Genomic DNA, 14,580 nt, shown 5'->3' with positions numbered 1-14,580 from the left:
GGCACTTTGGCCAGAGGCCACGCTCCAAAATGATCTTGAGTCCCTGATGACTCGACTTAACGAAATCCCTGACTGAGTGCAGGAGTGGAAGAAGTCTTCTGCCTGGTGTGGCGCTGATGTGGCTCTGTCTCTGGTTCGCGTCCATTGCAAGGAGGTGCGACAAGATAACCTGGCAGCAATCAAGGTCGCCAACACCCAGAAGCATGACTTCCGATCTTTTATGGAGACTTTCATCGCTGCAGCCACTCGGATCGCCAACTGCGTCGACTTAGACGAGTTCGTCGAGCCTGCTAGTCCTCCTCCCGCGGAGTGAACAAACTTTTATGCCTCACCTTAAATTTGCCTCGGAATGCCGAGTGGTTTTTGTAACCGTTAAACTCTTTCGGGCTGAATGCCCGAGCACTTCGATCTGTGGTTCGGAACCTTTAGGATTTATCTCAACTTGGTTTATCGTTGAATATCTTCGTGAATCCCCTGTCGAGTGAACTCGTTCTTCATTCGAGACAACTTTTGTATTTGTAGCGCAGCTCCGAAGGAGAAGGAAGCAGTCGACCTGCGCCTCGTTGCCCTTGCGGGTCGGCGAAGCTCCTCAAGAGAAGGTGGCAGTAGTCCTGCACCTCGTCGTCCTTGCGGAGTGGGATGGAGCGCATGTTGTATTTGTGGCGAAGCTCTCCAGGGGAAGGCGGTAGTTGACCCGCGCCTCGTTACTGCGGAGCCGGATGGAGCGCACATCGTATTTGTGGTGAAGCTCTCCAGGAGAAGGCGGCAGTCGACCCGCACCTCGTCGTCCTTGCGGAGTGGGAGGAAGCGCATGTTGTATTTGTGGCGAAGCTCCTAAGGAGAAGGCGGCAGTCGACCTGCACCTCGTCGTCCTTGAGGATTGAGATGCGTTTCATACTTAGGCGAGTACTGGACTGCAGCTAAGCCCCCGAGTGGGAGGTTTGCTCTCCACTCGGTAGGATTTTTCAAACTTAGGCGAGTGCCGGACTGCAGCTAAGTCTCCGAGTGAGAGAACTTAGGCGAGTACTGGATTGCAGCTAAGCCCTCGAGTGGGAGGGTTGCTCTCCACTCGGTAGGATTTTTTCAAACTTAGGCGAGTGCCAGACTGCAGCTAAGTCTCCGAGTGAGAAAACTTAGGCGAGTACTGGACTGCAGCTAAGCCCCCGAGTGGGAGGGTTGCTCTCCACTCGGTAGGATTTTTTTCAAACTTAGGCGAGTGCCGGACTGCAGCTAAGTCTCCGAGTGAGAAAACATAGGCGAGTATTGGACTGCAGCTAAGCCCCCAAGTGGGAGGGTTGCTCTCCACTCGGTAGGATTTTTTTCAAACTTAGGCGAGTGCCGGACTGCAGCTAAGTCTCCGAGTGAGAAAACTTAGGCGAGTACTGGACTGCAGCTAAGCCCTCGAGTGGGAGGGTTGCTCTCCACTCGGTAGGATTTTTTTCAAACTTAGGCGAGTGCCGGACTGTAGCTAAGTCTCTGAGTGAGAAAACTTAGGCGAGTACTGGACTGCAGCTAAGCCCCCGAGTGGGAGGATTGCTCTCCACTCGGTAGGATTTTTTCAAACTTAGGCGAGTGCTAGACTGCAGCTAAGTCTCTGAGTGAGAAAACTTAGGCGAGTACTGGACTGTAGATAAGCCCTCGAGTGGGAGGATTGCTCTCCACTTGGTAGGATTTTTTCAAACTTAGGCGAGTGCCGGACTACAGCTAAGTCTCCGAGTAAGAAAACTTAGGCGAGTACTGGATTGCAGCTAAGCCCCTGAGTGGGAGGGTTGCTCTCCACTCGGTAGGATTTTTTCAAACTTAGGCGAGTGCCGGACTGCAGCTAAGTCTCCGAGTGAGAAAACTTAGGCGAGTACTGGACTGCAGCTAAGCCCCCGAATGGGAGGGTTGCTCCCACTCGGTAGGATTTTTTCAAACTTAGGCGAGTGCCGGACTGCAGCTAAGTCTCCGAGTGAGAGAACTTAGGCGAGTACTGGACTGCAGCTAAGCCCCCGAGTGGGAGGATTTCTCTCCACTCGGTAGGATTTTTAAATACTTAGGCGAAACGGGTTCGCAGCTAAGCCCCCGAGTGGGAGGCTGGCTCACCACTCGGTAGGAAATTATTTTTACAAACTTAGGCGAAGTGGATTCGCAGCTAAGCCACCCAATGGGGGATTTCTTACGCAAACAAAAAACAATAACAATCACTGGGAAAATTATAACGCTCTTGTCTTTGATAAATAAACTACAGGAGTTTTTTCTTATTACATCTCATCCGAGTGAGAATTCAAGTATAAAAGGGGCAGAGTAGCTCCGCATTCCAGGCTCGTGGCTCATCAATCTGGCGATCGACATTGTAGAGGTGGTACGCTCCATTGTGGAGGACTCTGGTGACTATGAAGGGGCCTTCCCAAGTAGGAGCGAGTTTGTGTGGTTTTTGCTGATCCACGCGGAGGACTAAGTCTCCTTCTTGGAAGGCTCGACTCTTCACATTTCTGGCATGGAATCGACGCAAGTCTTGCTGATAGATGGTCGATCGGATCATGGCCATTTCTCTTTCTTCTTCCAGGAGGTCGACTGCGTCCTGCCGGGCTTGTTCTGCTTCTTCTTCAGAGTAGAGCTCGACTCGAGGGGCGTTGTGAAGCATGTCACTCGGCAATACTGCTTCGGCTCCGTAGACCAGAAAGAATGGGGTTCTTCCGGTCGATCGGTTCGGGGTCATCCTCAATCCCCAAAGAACTGATGGAAGCTCATCGACCCATGCACCTGCTGCGTGCTTGAGATTGCGCATCAATCGAGGTTTCAGTCCTTTGAGAATTAGGCCGTTTTCTCTTTCCGCCTGTCCATTCGACTGAGGGTGAGCGACCGAAGCATAGTTGACTCGTGTGCCCTGAGAGGCGCAAAAGGCCCTGAATTTGTCGGAATTGAAGTTTGACCCATTGTCAGTGATGATGCTGTGCGGAACTTCATATCTGAATATCAACTCTCTGATGAAACCGATAGCAGTGCAAGCATCAAGATTCTTGATAGGCTTAGCTTCAATCCATTTGGTGAACTTGTTGACTGCTACTAGCACATGAGTGAAGCCGCTCCTGTCCGTTTTCAGTGGTCCAACCATGTCCAGCCCCCAAACAGCGAAGGGCCAGACGAGTGGAATGGTTTTCAGAGCTGACGCGGGCTTGTGCGACATATTGGAGTAATACTGACATCCTTCACATTTGTCGACTATCTCTTTTGCCATTTCATTGGCCCTTGGACAGTAAAATCCCACTCGGTATGCTTTAGCCACAATGGTCCGAGAGGACGCATGATGACCACAGGTCCCCGAGTGGATATCGTCAAGGATCATCTGACCTTCTTCTGGTGTTATACACTTCTGACTGACTCCAGTCGCGCTTTCTCTATACAACTGTCCCTTTATGACTGTAAAGGCCTTGGATCGACGGACGATCTGTCGAGCCTCTTCTTTGTCCTCTGGGAGTTCTTTCCTTAGGATGTACGGCGATGTACGGTCTGTCCAGTCGGGAGTGATGACCAAGACTTCCATGATCAGGTCGACCACAGCTGGAACTTCAACTTCAGATCGGATCCGTGGCACTTTTTGGCTGCGGGGCCTCTTCAGTGAAGGGATCCTCCTGAACTGATGGTGTGTGGATGTGTTCCAAAAACACATTGCTGGGAATGGCTTCTCTTTTGGAACCTATTTTTGCCAAATCATCAGCTGCTTGATTTTTCAGTCGGGGTATGTGATGAAGCTCTAACCCCTCGAATTTCTTCTCCAGCTTTCTCACTGCATTGCAATAACCAGTCATGGCTGGACTTCTGACGTCCCATTCCTTCATCACCTGATTAACCACCAAATCTGAGTCGCCATAGACCATGAGGCGACGGACGCCGAGTGAAATGGCCATGCGCAACCCATATAAAAGTGCTTCATATTCTGCCTCGTTATTGGAGGAATCAAAGTGGATTTGAAGAACATATCTGAGCTTATCTCCTCGGGGGGAGACCAATACCACCCCGGCACCGGAACCATTCAGCATTTTGGAGATCGAAGAACATGGTCCAATGCTCCGAGTGAACCTGAGTCGGCAGTTGCTGTTCAATCCACTCGGCGACAAAATCTGCTATTGCCTAGGACTTGATAGCTTTCTTTGCCTCGAACTTGATATCTAGAGGAAGGAGTTCAATCGCCCATTTTGCCACTCGACCAGTTGCATCTCTGTTGTGCAGGATCTCTAACAATGGAGCGTCGCTGACGATTGTAATGGAATGATCAGAGAAGTAGTGAGCAACTTTCTTTGTGGTCATATAAATCCCATATACAAGCTTCTGATAATGAGGATATCTTTGCTTCGACGGGGTCAAAACTTCAGAAATATAATATACTGGGCGCTGAACTTTGAAGGCTTTTCCTTCTTCTTCCCGCTCGACCGTAAGTACCGTACTGACGACTTGTCCCGTGGCTGCGATGTAAAGCAGCAAAGGCTCCTTGCTGATTGGGGCAGCAAGCACCGGCTGGGTGGAGAGCAGAGCTTTGAGCTCTGCAAACGCTGCATCAGCTTCGGGAGTCCACTCGAACTTGTCGGACTTCTTCATCAATCGGTAAAGAGGCAATGCCTTTTCACCAAGACGAGATATGAATCGCTTAAAGCGGCCAAGCAACCAGTAAGCTTCTGAACGTCGTGCACTCGCACAGGACTTTTCATTCGGAGTATAGTACCAACTTTTTCTAGATTGGCGTCGATTCCCCGTTCAGAAACGAGAAAACCGAGTAATTTTCTGCCAGGAACTCCGAATGTGCACTTTGATGGATTAAGCTTGATATCATACCTCTTGAGGTTGGCAAAGGTTTTAGCAAGGTCAGCCAGCAGGTCGGAACCCTTCTGTGACTTGACCACAATGTCATCCATGTACGCTTCCACATTCCGACTGATTTGAGTGAGCAAACACTTCTGAATCATCCTCATGAATGTGGCTCCGGCATTCTTGAGGCCGAACGGCATGGTAATATAACAGAAGCACCCGAATGGAGTGATGAAAGCTGTTTTGATCTCGTCAAGTCCATACAGACGGATCTGATGGTACCCGGAATAGGCGTCTAAAAAATACAGTCGCTCACATCCCGCAGTCGAGTCGACTATCTGATCGATGCGGGGGAGAGGAAAATGATCTTTCGGGCAGGCCCGATTGATATATTTAAAGTCAATGCACATGCGAAGTGACTTGTCCTTCTTGGGGACCATGACAACATTGGCGAGCCACCCGGAGTGGTAGATTTCTCGGATGAACTCCGCTACTAAGAGCCGAGCCACCTCCTCGCCAATAGCCTTTCTCTTCTGGACGGCGGACCGTCGGAGATGTTCCTTGACAGGTTTTACTTTTGAGTCGACTCTTAGGCGGTGCTCAGCCAGCTCCCTGGGAACACCTGGCATGTCAGAAGGCTTCCATGCGAAAATGTCCCAGTTCTCACGGAGGAACTGGATGAGCGCTTCTTCCTATTTGGAGTCGAGTGTTGTTGAGATATGAGTTGGAGCAGCGCTGGGATCGGTCGGGTGGATGTGAGCTGTCTTCGTTTCGCCAGACGACTGAAAAGCTGATTCTGTAGCGGGCTTCTTGGCTCGCAACAAATCACTCGGGTCTGCAGTCTTCTGGTATTCCTGCAGCTCCACCACTGCCATCTGAGCATCAGTGATCTTTGAACCTTTCTGAAAACATTCTTCCGCTTTCTTCCGATTGCCCGTAATAGTGATCACACCTTTGGGGCCAGGCATCTTCAGTTTGAGATACACATAACATGGTCGGGCCATGAAGCGTGCATAAGCCGGCCTGCCCAAAATAGCGTGATAGGCACTCTGGAAGTCTACAACTTCAAACGTCAACTTTTCTTTGCGGTAATTCTTGGAATCACCGAAAACCACATCAAGAGCAATCAGGCCGAGTGATTCAGCCTTCTTCTCAGGAATGACTCCATGGAAACTCATGTTGCTGGTACTGAGTCTGGACATCGGAATGCCCATCCATTTCAACGTCTCAGCATATAATATGTTCAAACCACTGCCACCATCCATCAAGACTTTGGTCAGTCGAGTGCCTTCAACAACTGGGTCGACCACCAAAGCTTGCCTCCCAGGGGTGGCGATGTGCGTTGGGTGATCGGACCGGTCGAATGTTATGGCAGTCTGAGACCACTTCAGATAACTGGGTGTCGCCAGAGCAACCATATTCACCTCTCGGTTGATAACTTTCAGTCGACTTTTGCTTTCAACATCAGCAAAAATCATCAGGGTGGAATTGACCTGAGGGTATCCATCGTCACTATCTTCCTTGTCCTCAACTTTGTCCGACTCCTTTTCCTTATCTTTGGGCTGCTTACCCTGGAACTGCTGGATCAAGAGTTGGCACTGTCGAGTGGTATGTTTTGGGTAAATGAAATTACCCTCTTCATCTTTCTTGGTGTGGACAAGACATGGCAAATCCAACACATCATTTCCGTTCTGGTCTTTAACTTTCTTGGGGTTCCAAGGTCCTTTGGGTTTTCCTTTAAACTTTCCTTGGGTTACAGCCAAGGCTTCCCCAGGAGCAGCTGGCTCAACTTTCCGCTTCTGTTTCCGATTGGAATTTCCTTCGGTTTCTTGAGTGACTGACTTGAGCTTGCCACTCCTGAGTCGATCCTCATCTTCACCATTAGCGTACTTGGTGGCAATCTCCATCATCCGATTCAGAGACATATCTCCGGTCTGACCGAATTTCAGATTCAGTTCTCTGTACTTGACGCCTTCTTTGAAGGCACAGACTGCTTGGTGGTCAAGCACATTCTCTACCGTGTGATGTAACGTGATGCATCTCTGGATGTAATCCCTCAAAGTTTCATTCGGCTTCTGCACGCAAGACCGCAGTTCAGTCAGCCCTGCCGGTCGCTTGCATGTTCCTTCAAATGTGGTGACAAACACTCAGGCGAGATCTTCCCAAGTGTAAATGCTGCTGGGTGCTAACTGGTTCAGCCACGCTCTGGCCGAGCCCTCCAACATGAGAGGCAGGTGCTTCATGGCCACTTCATCATTGCCGCCGCCAATTTGGACGGCCACTCGGTAGTCTTCAAGCCAAGTATCGGGCTTGGACTCACCAGTGAACTTGCTGACTCCAGTCGCCAACCTGAAGTTGGGAGGAATCACAGCGGCCCTGATGGCTCTACTAAAGCACTCTAGCCCCGAAACATGTGCTCTACTGCTGGTAGGTGCATCTCTGTCGTGACCTTCTCGATGAGCTCTATTCCTGTCGACCAAACCTTGAACGAGAATGGATCTCGCATCAAAGCTTGGCTCCCTGGAGTCGACTGGAATCCTTCGCCCAACACTACGAGGACGCCTGTCATCCTGCTGTCGAGGCACATACGACCCGCTCCTCGGGGGAGGGGTGGGCACTCGACGTCGATCATCACGATTGAATCGGTGATCATATTGCTCACGGTTCCCGTACTGATTACGCCGGTCCCCACGTCCCTCACGCCTCGGGGGCGATCTTGGGCTATGAGCCGACTGGATTGTGTCTGCAGCAACGGATCTGCTGTGAATCCTGTTCCGCGACTGAGAAACAACGGAATTCTGGTCTCCTGCTACCCGGAGTAACGCTCTGATCTGCAGCAAGCCTCTGCCAGCCTCCAACTGGGAAGGCTGAATCGACTCTGCTATACGGGCTGCAGCTGCTAAATTCTGAATCGGAGTTCGATATACCTGCGGGGGCGGGAAGAGCTGACGTCGACTGGATTCGGGAATCCGTTGTCGCGCACGCTCGTCGAGTGCTCGCTGGAGGTTCTCCAGTCGAGTGCGCTCGGCCAAGTTTGCCAGGCGCGCGTCCTCCAAGGCACGAGCCTCGGGGGTTTCTCCGATGATAGGAGTGTGCAGCGCATCCATGTTCCGGCGACGAAGTTCTTCTCTCTGCAACGACGTGAGAGGCTCGGGGAGATATTCCTCATGGGGACGCGACGGGTCGCCTCCACCCGCGCCTCCGTCGGTGCGGGGAAAACTGGGAGGACGGGGCGGTCCATCGACCATCAGAACCTCCGCCGCCGGATCACTGCTGTCGCACTCGGAGGCGGTCTCTGTAGAGCCAGTCGACAGATCGAACAGGCCGTAGAGGGATTCGTCGGGCTCGATCGCCGCGACTTGAGGGGTGGCCGACTGGCGTGCCACCGCGTGTCTCACCCACCGCTGAAGTCTCGACCGACCGGAGTGCTTGCGCCGGCGGGAAACAGGGAGGGAGGACAGCATAGGAGCCGACCGATAGCAGGTCGACGGTTGCCGCAAAAGGATGCCGCGGACGCACGCGCGAAAGTGTGTCGCCCCATGGACAGGGAGCGCGTCCACGTCGAGCGGAGCCTCCTGAAGCCAAGCGGAGTCGTCGGCGATGAACGTGAGCGCGCCGAGACGGATCTCGCGGCCCTCCACCAAAACTCCGCCGGAAACCATGATGATTCGGATCGGAAAAGATCGCAACTCCTCCAACAAATCGCTAAAACACCTGCCCCACGGTGGGTGCCAACTGTCGTGGTTCTAAGTCTGACAGTAATGTAGGGGGTAAGTATGGAGAGGCAAGATCTTAGCTATGGAGAAGTTGTAAGCACACGAGGTTTATGAGTTCAGGCCCTTCTCAGAGGAAGTAATAGCCCTACGTCTCGGAGCCCGGAGGCGGTCGACTGGATTATGCGTGTATGGTTTACAGGGGTGCGAACCCTTTACACTGAGGAGGGGGTGGCTTATATAGAGTTCGCCGGACCCCTCCGGCCCTCAGTTATGCAGGGTTTTAAATACATTAAGGTCGGGCGTTACTGGTAACGCCCCTAATAAAGTGCTATGATGACCATAAAGGCTACTTAATAACCGACCGTTAGCATGCGGAGTGCCTTTAGGTCTCCTGGTCGTCGAGTGGTTTGGTCTTGGTCGAGTGGTCGCTTCTTGGTCGAGTGTCTTCCAGTCTGTCGAGTGGAACACCTCCAAGTCGATTGAAAGGTGATTTCTTCTAGAGATGTTCTTGTGTAGGGCAGTTTGGACAGGTCCGTGACCCTATCCTAGGTACATAGCTTCGTCATAATCCGCTCTCAGTTACCGGGGTTTCTTATGATGTTGTTCCTCTTGAAAGTAACTCCGCTTTGGAATAGCTATTTCACTCTCTTTTAAGGCTACTCATAGTGGGAGTAACTTAGCTAGTAACATAACACATCTCAAGACAAGTTTGCTTATATGGCTCCTAGTTAATGAGGAGAGAGGTGTTTGGAGTAACATTTTATGTTACCATCACATAGCGCTTCCCAAGAAATGTTGAGTCTATAAGCTAATAAATGCAACCATATATGATACTACTTCTATGACACTTTGCACTATGAAGGTAGTAACGTAGACTAGTGTCATATGTATGACACTAGTCTAAGTTACTCCCCACTATGACCAGCCTAATAGAAAATGTGACTCTTCTGCCATGTCTCCTAACCAAAAAGTTGACTTTAGAACATGTAGAGTACTCACCTAAAACAAAGCAAAATTAAAGAAGCAATTCATCATCATAACCCATTGCTTGCACACTTGCACAAACAGCTTTTACACATAGTACACATGTAAACTAGTTGAAGGGAGTTGGCTCCATGGAAGCTGCCTTAAAACATGTAGCTCCATCAGAGCTCCCCCACAAATGTATAATTGGCCTAGTACGGATACGTAGTACTACTAGTACGCCAGTGGCACTAGCATATTATATTTAGCTACGGAATATGAATGAAATAATAATTAATCATCATCCTTCGCGAGGCCATGAAGTAAGAATTGATCATGGCCCGCGATTATTTTTACCGTGACCAATTCTTGGTCACTCGTAGTGGTAGTTGAGTAATTAATCTGTCAGTATTGATGGAATTGCTTAGTGGTGATTTGACCGGCCGAAGCTTGAAATGCCCTCCATGGCCGTGGCCGGAGCTGCCATTTGAGCTCGATCAGTTGTAGGAGGAGAAGCTCCAGAGGCTGATCTCGCCTTCCTCCTCCCACTCGACGGGCGCCATGGGCGCCGGCGCGAAGAAGGTGCTGCACGGGTCCATCATCGTGGCGTAGTCCATGCACTTGGGCGACTGGAAGAAGGCGTCGATGTCCGCCAGCGCGTCGTAGTCCACGCCGTCGTCGCCGTGCGCCATGGTCTCGTCGTCGTCGGCGTTGCTGTGGCGGGCGGACTGGTCCTCCGGGGAGCCGAAGGACGGCGCGTTGTCGCCGTAGCCGCACGGCGGGGCGGCGCCGGGCCAGGAGGCAGAGGAGGCCATGGTGTGGGGAGGCTGCAGGGGGCTGCCGGCGGTGGCGGCGGCGGCGGCGGCGACGCGTTGGATGGACTTGGGCGACATGGCGGCGGCGGGGACGTGGAAGGGGAGGTGGACGGGGAAGTTGAGGTCGGCGGCGGAGCCCCGGAGGCAGAGCAGCGCGGCGTCGTAGGCGCGCGCGGCGGCCTCGGCGGTGGAGTAGGAGCCGAGCCATATGCGCGTCTTCTGGTTGGGCGCCCGGATCTCCGACACCCACGACCCCCAGCTCCGCATCCGCACGCCCTTGTACTGCTGCTGCTGCTGCTGCTGCCTCCCGCCGCTGCCGCCGCCCTGCCTCGCCGCCGCCGCATTGCCGCCGTCGCCGCCAAGCGCCACCTGCTGCTGCGCGCTCTTCACCATTTCCGGACCGATCACGCTCACCGACGACGCTCCTCGCCGTGGCACGAACTTGATTTCTTTGATGTGCGAGCGCCGCTGAACTCCGATGGTCGCGAGGAGAGTGTGAAGAGACCAGTGCAGGTTGAAGTGGTAGCTAGGGGTGGTTGGTTGGGTGTGTGACTGGTGCAGGCAGAGTGGTGCGCCCGATGGCTTATTTATAGGAACCAGGGGCACCAAAGCGTGCATTTTTTAACTTTCCTTTGTCTCACCTGAAATTGGTTGTGTGTCTCTAGTCCGTGTTTGTATAAAACGATTTCGCCCACATCACGCTGATACAAGCTTGGCACCACCAGACCTCCGTTTCTAACTACTCCCCATGTCTTAAAATGCAAGTCAAATTTTGACATTCTCTGTTTGTTTTAAAATGTAAGACGTTTTTATGATACTTTTTCTGTCTCAAAATGTAAGACGTTTAAGACAAACGTCTTGTATTTGGATGGAGCACCTCTGTTTTTAAACATAAGACAAACATCTTATATTTAGGAACAGAGGGCGTGTGTGTGTGTGTTTCTTTTGTTTTGTACACCCCAGTACGATACTACTGCATCTGCAATAACGCAGAGGAAACACTAACGGAAATAATTGAAGAAAAAAGAAGGAAAGGTCCTGTAAATTCGATCCTACTTCCTTCGTTTCGAATTATTTGTCGCACGTATGGATGTATCTAGATGTATTTTAATTCTAGATACATCTATTTTTATGACGAGTAATTTAGAACGGAGGGAGTATATATTACGTACGCAGCATGTCAGCACCTCGGAAGCAACACGTTTTATGCTTAAAGTTCACTCAAAACTAAGCAACGATGAGTTGCATGCATGCATGCTCGCTCATTATGATTGGTCTAAGTGCTGGCGTGCATGCCGTGGCTTATCCTGTTCGGTCATCGCTGGGCATAAATCATTTTCTCGAGGTGCACAGCTATACAAGTGAGGGATTTAGAAACACCATTTTGAAGGTTTATCACCGAAGTACTGAGCTTATGTTATGTCCCACTGGCAGCTGCTCCTCCAATGTGCTATGTCCCACTAGCAGCTCGAATTGCTTCCTTGATAACTTTTGTGGGAGTATGCGCGAGAGCAAAAGGAAGACTCAATCTGAAGAAGTAGATGAAGATGAAGAAGAGAAAGAAGAAGGAGAAGATGGAAGCTTGACTGAGAGTAGCTACAACTCAAGTGATGATTTGCCCCTAATGAGATTTTGTTTAATGACACTATGTTAGAAGACTAGCCATGTTTGCATAGTGCTTACATAATGTATGTGTACTTTGAGATGAAACTAGCACAATGTTGTGCATCGCTAAGGAACCATAAAAGGGAAGGATGATAAGATACTATTGACTTAGGATATCATCAAATATGATGGTGTCTTATTGTTGTTGCATGGTCATGATTAGAAAGAGAGCGTCGATATAACGAAAGACCATATTGTAGCCATTGAAGAATTTTAAGCGACCCTTTTTAGTGCTTTCGAAGATTTAGAGTGAGATAACATTTTAAATGATAAAAGATAAGAGAATGGGCAAGAGTAATTTGAATGCACCGGATCATGTGTTTGGTAGGAGGATAACGTCTATGACTGCATTGGAATTGCAATGTGTTTGCTCTCTTCTATTGTGGTATAGAACTATAGAACTGGAAGAATTGGTTGGGCAGAGAAATTAAAATCAAGACCATGATTTTAAAATGGAGTTGTATGCATTTATAATTTTTGTTTTCATAAGAGTGTTTTCTCATAATTTGGGCAACAGTGTATTTATTTTTTTTGATGGTCTCATACCGTGTAAAAAGTAACAATTGTTTGTTATAATTTATATCTTTTGGAAGGTTGCTAGTCTCACATATGACTCTAACCTTTATAAGTAGGATATGGTCCCATATGGGAACTCACCATCAACTCCAACCTTTATAAGTAGCATATGGTCTTATATGTGAACTCATCATCAACTCCAACCTTTCTAAGTAGGAAAGATATGTATATGGTCGGAGACCCCCCCCCCCCCACACACACACAAAAGATAAAGAATATGACACTTCTACCTGTGATTTCTTGTTTTTTGAGTCATATGCATGTCATAATACAAACACGGGCTGCATCGTGGAAATATGAGGGATTCAACATACAAAATACACAACCAGAAAACCCACAACCCAGAGAGAGAGAGAGGTCCCAAAAAAGTGTGTAAGTTGTGCTCACTTTGGGCGCTCTTCAGACCAGGTCAGCGTGGTACTGAATTTGTTCGGGTGGCGCTCGAAGTTGGCCTGGACCCTTTGGGCACCGGAGCCTCCAAATGGAACCTGACACCCTCCGGCTGAGGTCAGAGAGGGTATGATCTTTCCTGGACAACACACATAGCTGCCTAGAGCCTCTAGGCTATTGTTTTCTCCAAGAGAATCACATAAGCTAGCAAGTTGTTGGGCCACCAAGTGCAAGTATTTGTAACTAGCAGGCAAGTTTCCCTCAGCGAGAACCAAGATATCAATCCATGTAATCAAATGTTTTCAAGCCCAAAGCTTGTCCTTACATACAATTAGAAACTTCCTTGTATCCCCAACAATTCTAGCGTTGTCAATCTCACTAGCTTTACTAGTTGCAACAAAGTTATGAGTGTGTCTAATTTTTGGAAGTGTTTCTGTATTTTTGGAATATTAATTGCAGAAAATAAAAGTGCATGTAAAATTAAAGTGGTAGTTGTTTTTATGTGGGAAATTGGACTGGATTCATAGTACACTAGTAGTGTCCCTACAATAAGCAATGGCGTGAAAATATAAGCATAGGTATGCAAGATAAACGATTAAGACAATATGGATAATTATATTATATGATGTGACGATATTATATAACTAGTATGTCCATGAATCTATAGAATGGCTAGATGTCATAATCATCTATAGCTAATGCTCGACCTAAAGACCATTCACAAACGCATGCATTCTCAAATATCAAGTTCAAAATAAACATAGGATTGCATTAAGCAAGATGACATACAATTGATAATACATTCCCCTCACCTCAATATCATCGTCGAGACAATGAGTTAACTATATTTCCATCCTTAGTGCGCGAGAATACAATTACAAGTTTTTTCATCTTAGTGTCACTGAAACTTCACTTATAAAGATTAACCCCATCTAACGCACACCACTCCCACTATTGATCTTTCATCTAAAATGTCTACTGGGTTTACCGGTGAATCAGAGAGCAAGTATATGCATCTATAAGCCATGCAAAACATCACACATGATCATATAATCAAGAAACAATCATCACATAACAAAATTAACCGCCATAATTGTGTCATATGGATCACAATTATGTTAGGTAGCTAATGTGATCTATAGCATCAAAGAGCGGGGATTGATTGTTGCATAGCTACTGCTACAAACCCATAGTCCAAGCGTGCACTACTCACATGTCATCATGGGAGCAGTAGAGGGTCAATGAAAAGGTTGAAGATGATGATTCGCACCTCTGGCAAAGTCCAGAACAGGGCTACAGATGAGTTTCGCCTTAGATCATGAATTGATGTTGCATAAAATTCCACGATAAATATAATTAAGATCCAGAGGTATATATAAGTGTTGACATTGAAGAGGTACAAGAGAGGGAACCCCATGAGGCCATGAGCCCAGAGGGGCCTCTGATACGTCTCCAACGTATCTATAATTTTTGATTCTTCCATGCTATTATATTATCAACCTTGGATGTTTTATATGCATTTATACGCTATTTTATATGATTTTTGGGACTAACCTATTAACCTAGAGCCCAGTGCCAGTTTATGTTTTTTCCTTGTTTTTGAGTATCACAAAAAAGGAAAACCAAACGGAGTCCAATTGACCTGAAATTTCACGGAGATCATTTTTGGA

The 14,580-nt window shown here is 48.7% G+C and overlaps 1 protein-coding gene across 1 annotated transcript; it reads right to left on the bottom strand.

Annotated features, from left to right (window-relative positions):
* Positions 1–9,532: 9,532 nt before the first annotated feature.
* On the bottom strand, positions 9,533–10,810 carry LOC125512627 (ethylene-responsive transcription factor ERF014-like). Its single transcript, XM_048677729.1, has one exon. It carries the CDS (start codon positions 10,670–10,672, stop codon positions 9,962–9,964), a length of 711 nt encoding a protein of 236 aa, XP_048533686.1. The 5' UTR covers positions 10,673–10,810; the 3' UTR covers positions 9,533–9,961.
* Positions 10,811–14,580: the final 3,770 nt, after the last annotated feature.

This window comes from Triticum urartu, chromosome 6 (assembly GCF_003073215.2).
Source record: "Triticum urartu cultivar G1812 chromosome 6, Tu2.1, whole genome shotgun sequence".
NCBI lineage: Eukaryota > Viridiplantae > Streptophyta > Magnoliopsida > Poales > Poaceae > Triticum > Triticum urartu.
This window is presented reverse-complemented; position numbering and strand designations above follow the sequence as displayed.

What these genes read in the sequence shown, in the direction of transcription:
- LOC125512627 (XM_048677729.1), bottom strand. Translation starts at nt 10,672, where the DNA reads ATGGTGAAGAGCGCGCAGCAGCAGGTGGCGCTTGGCGGCGACGGCGGC.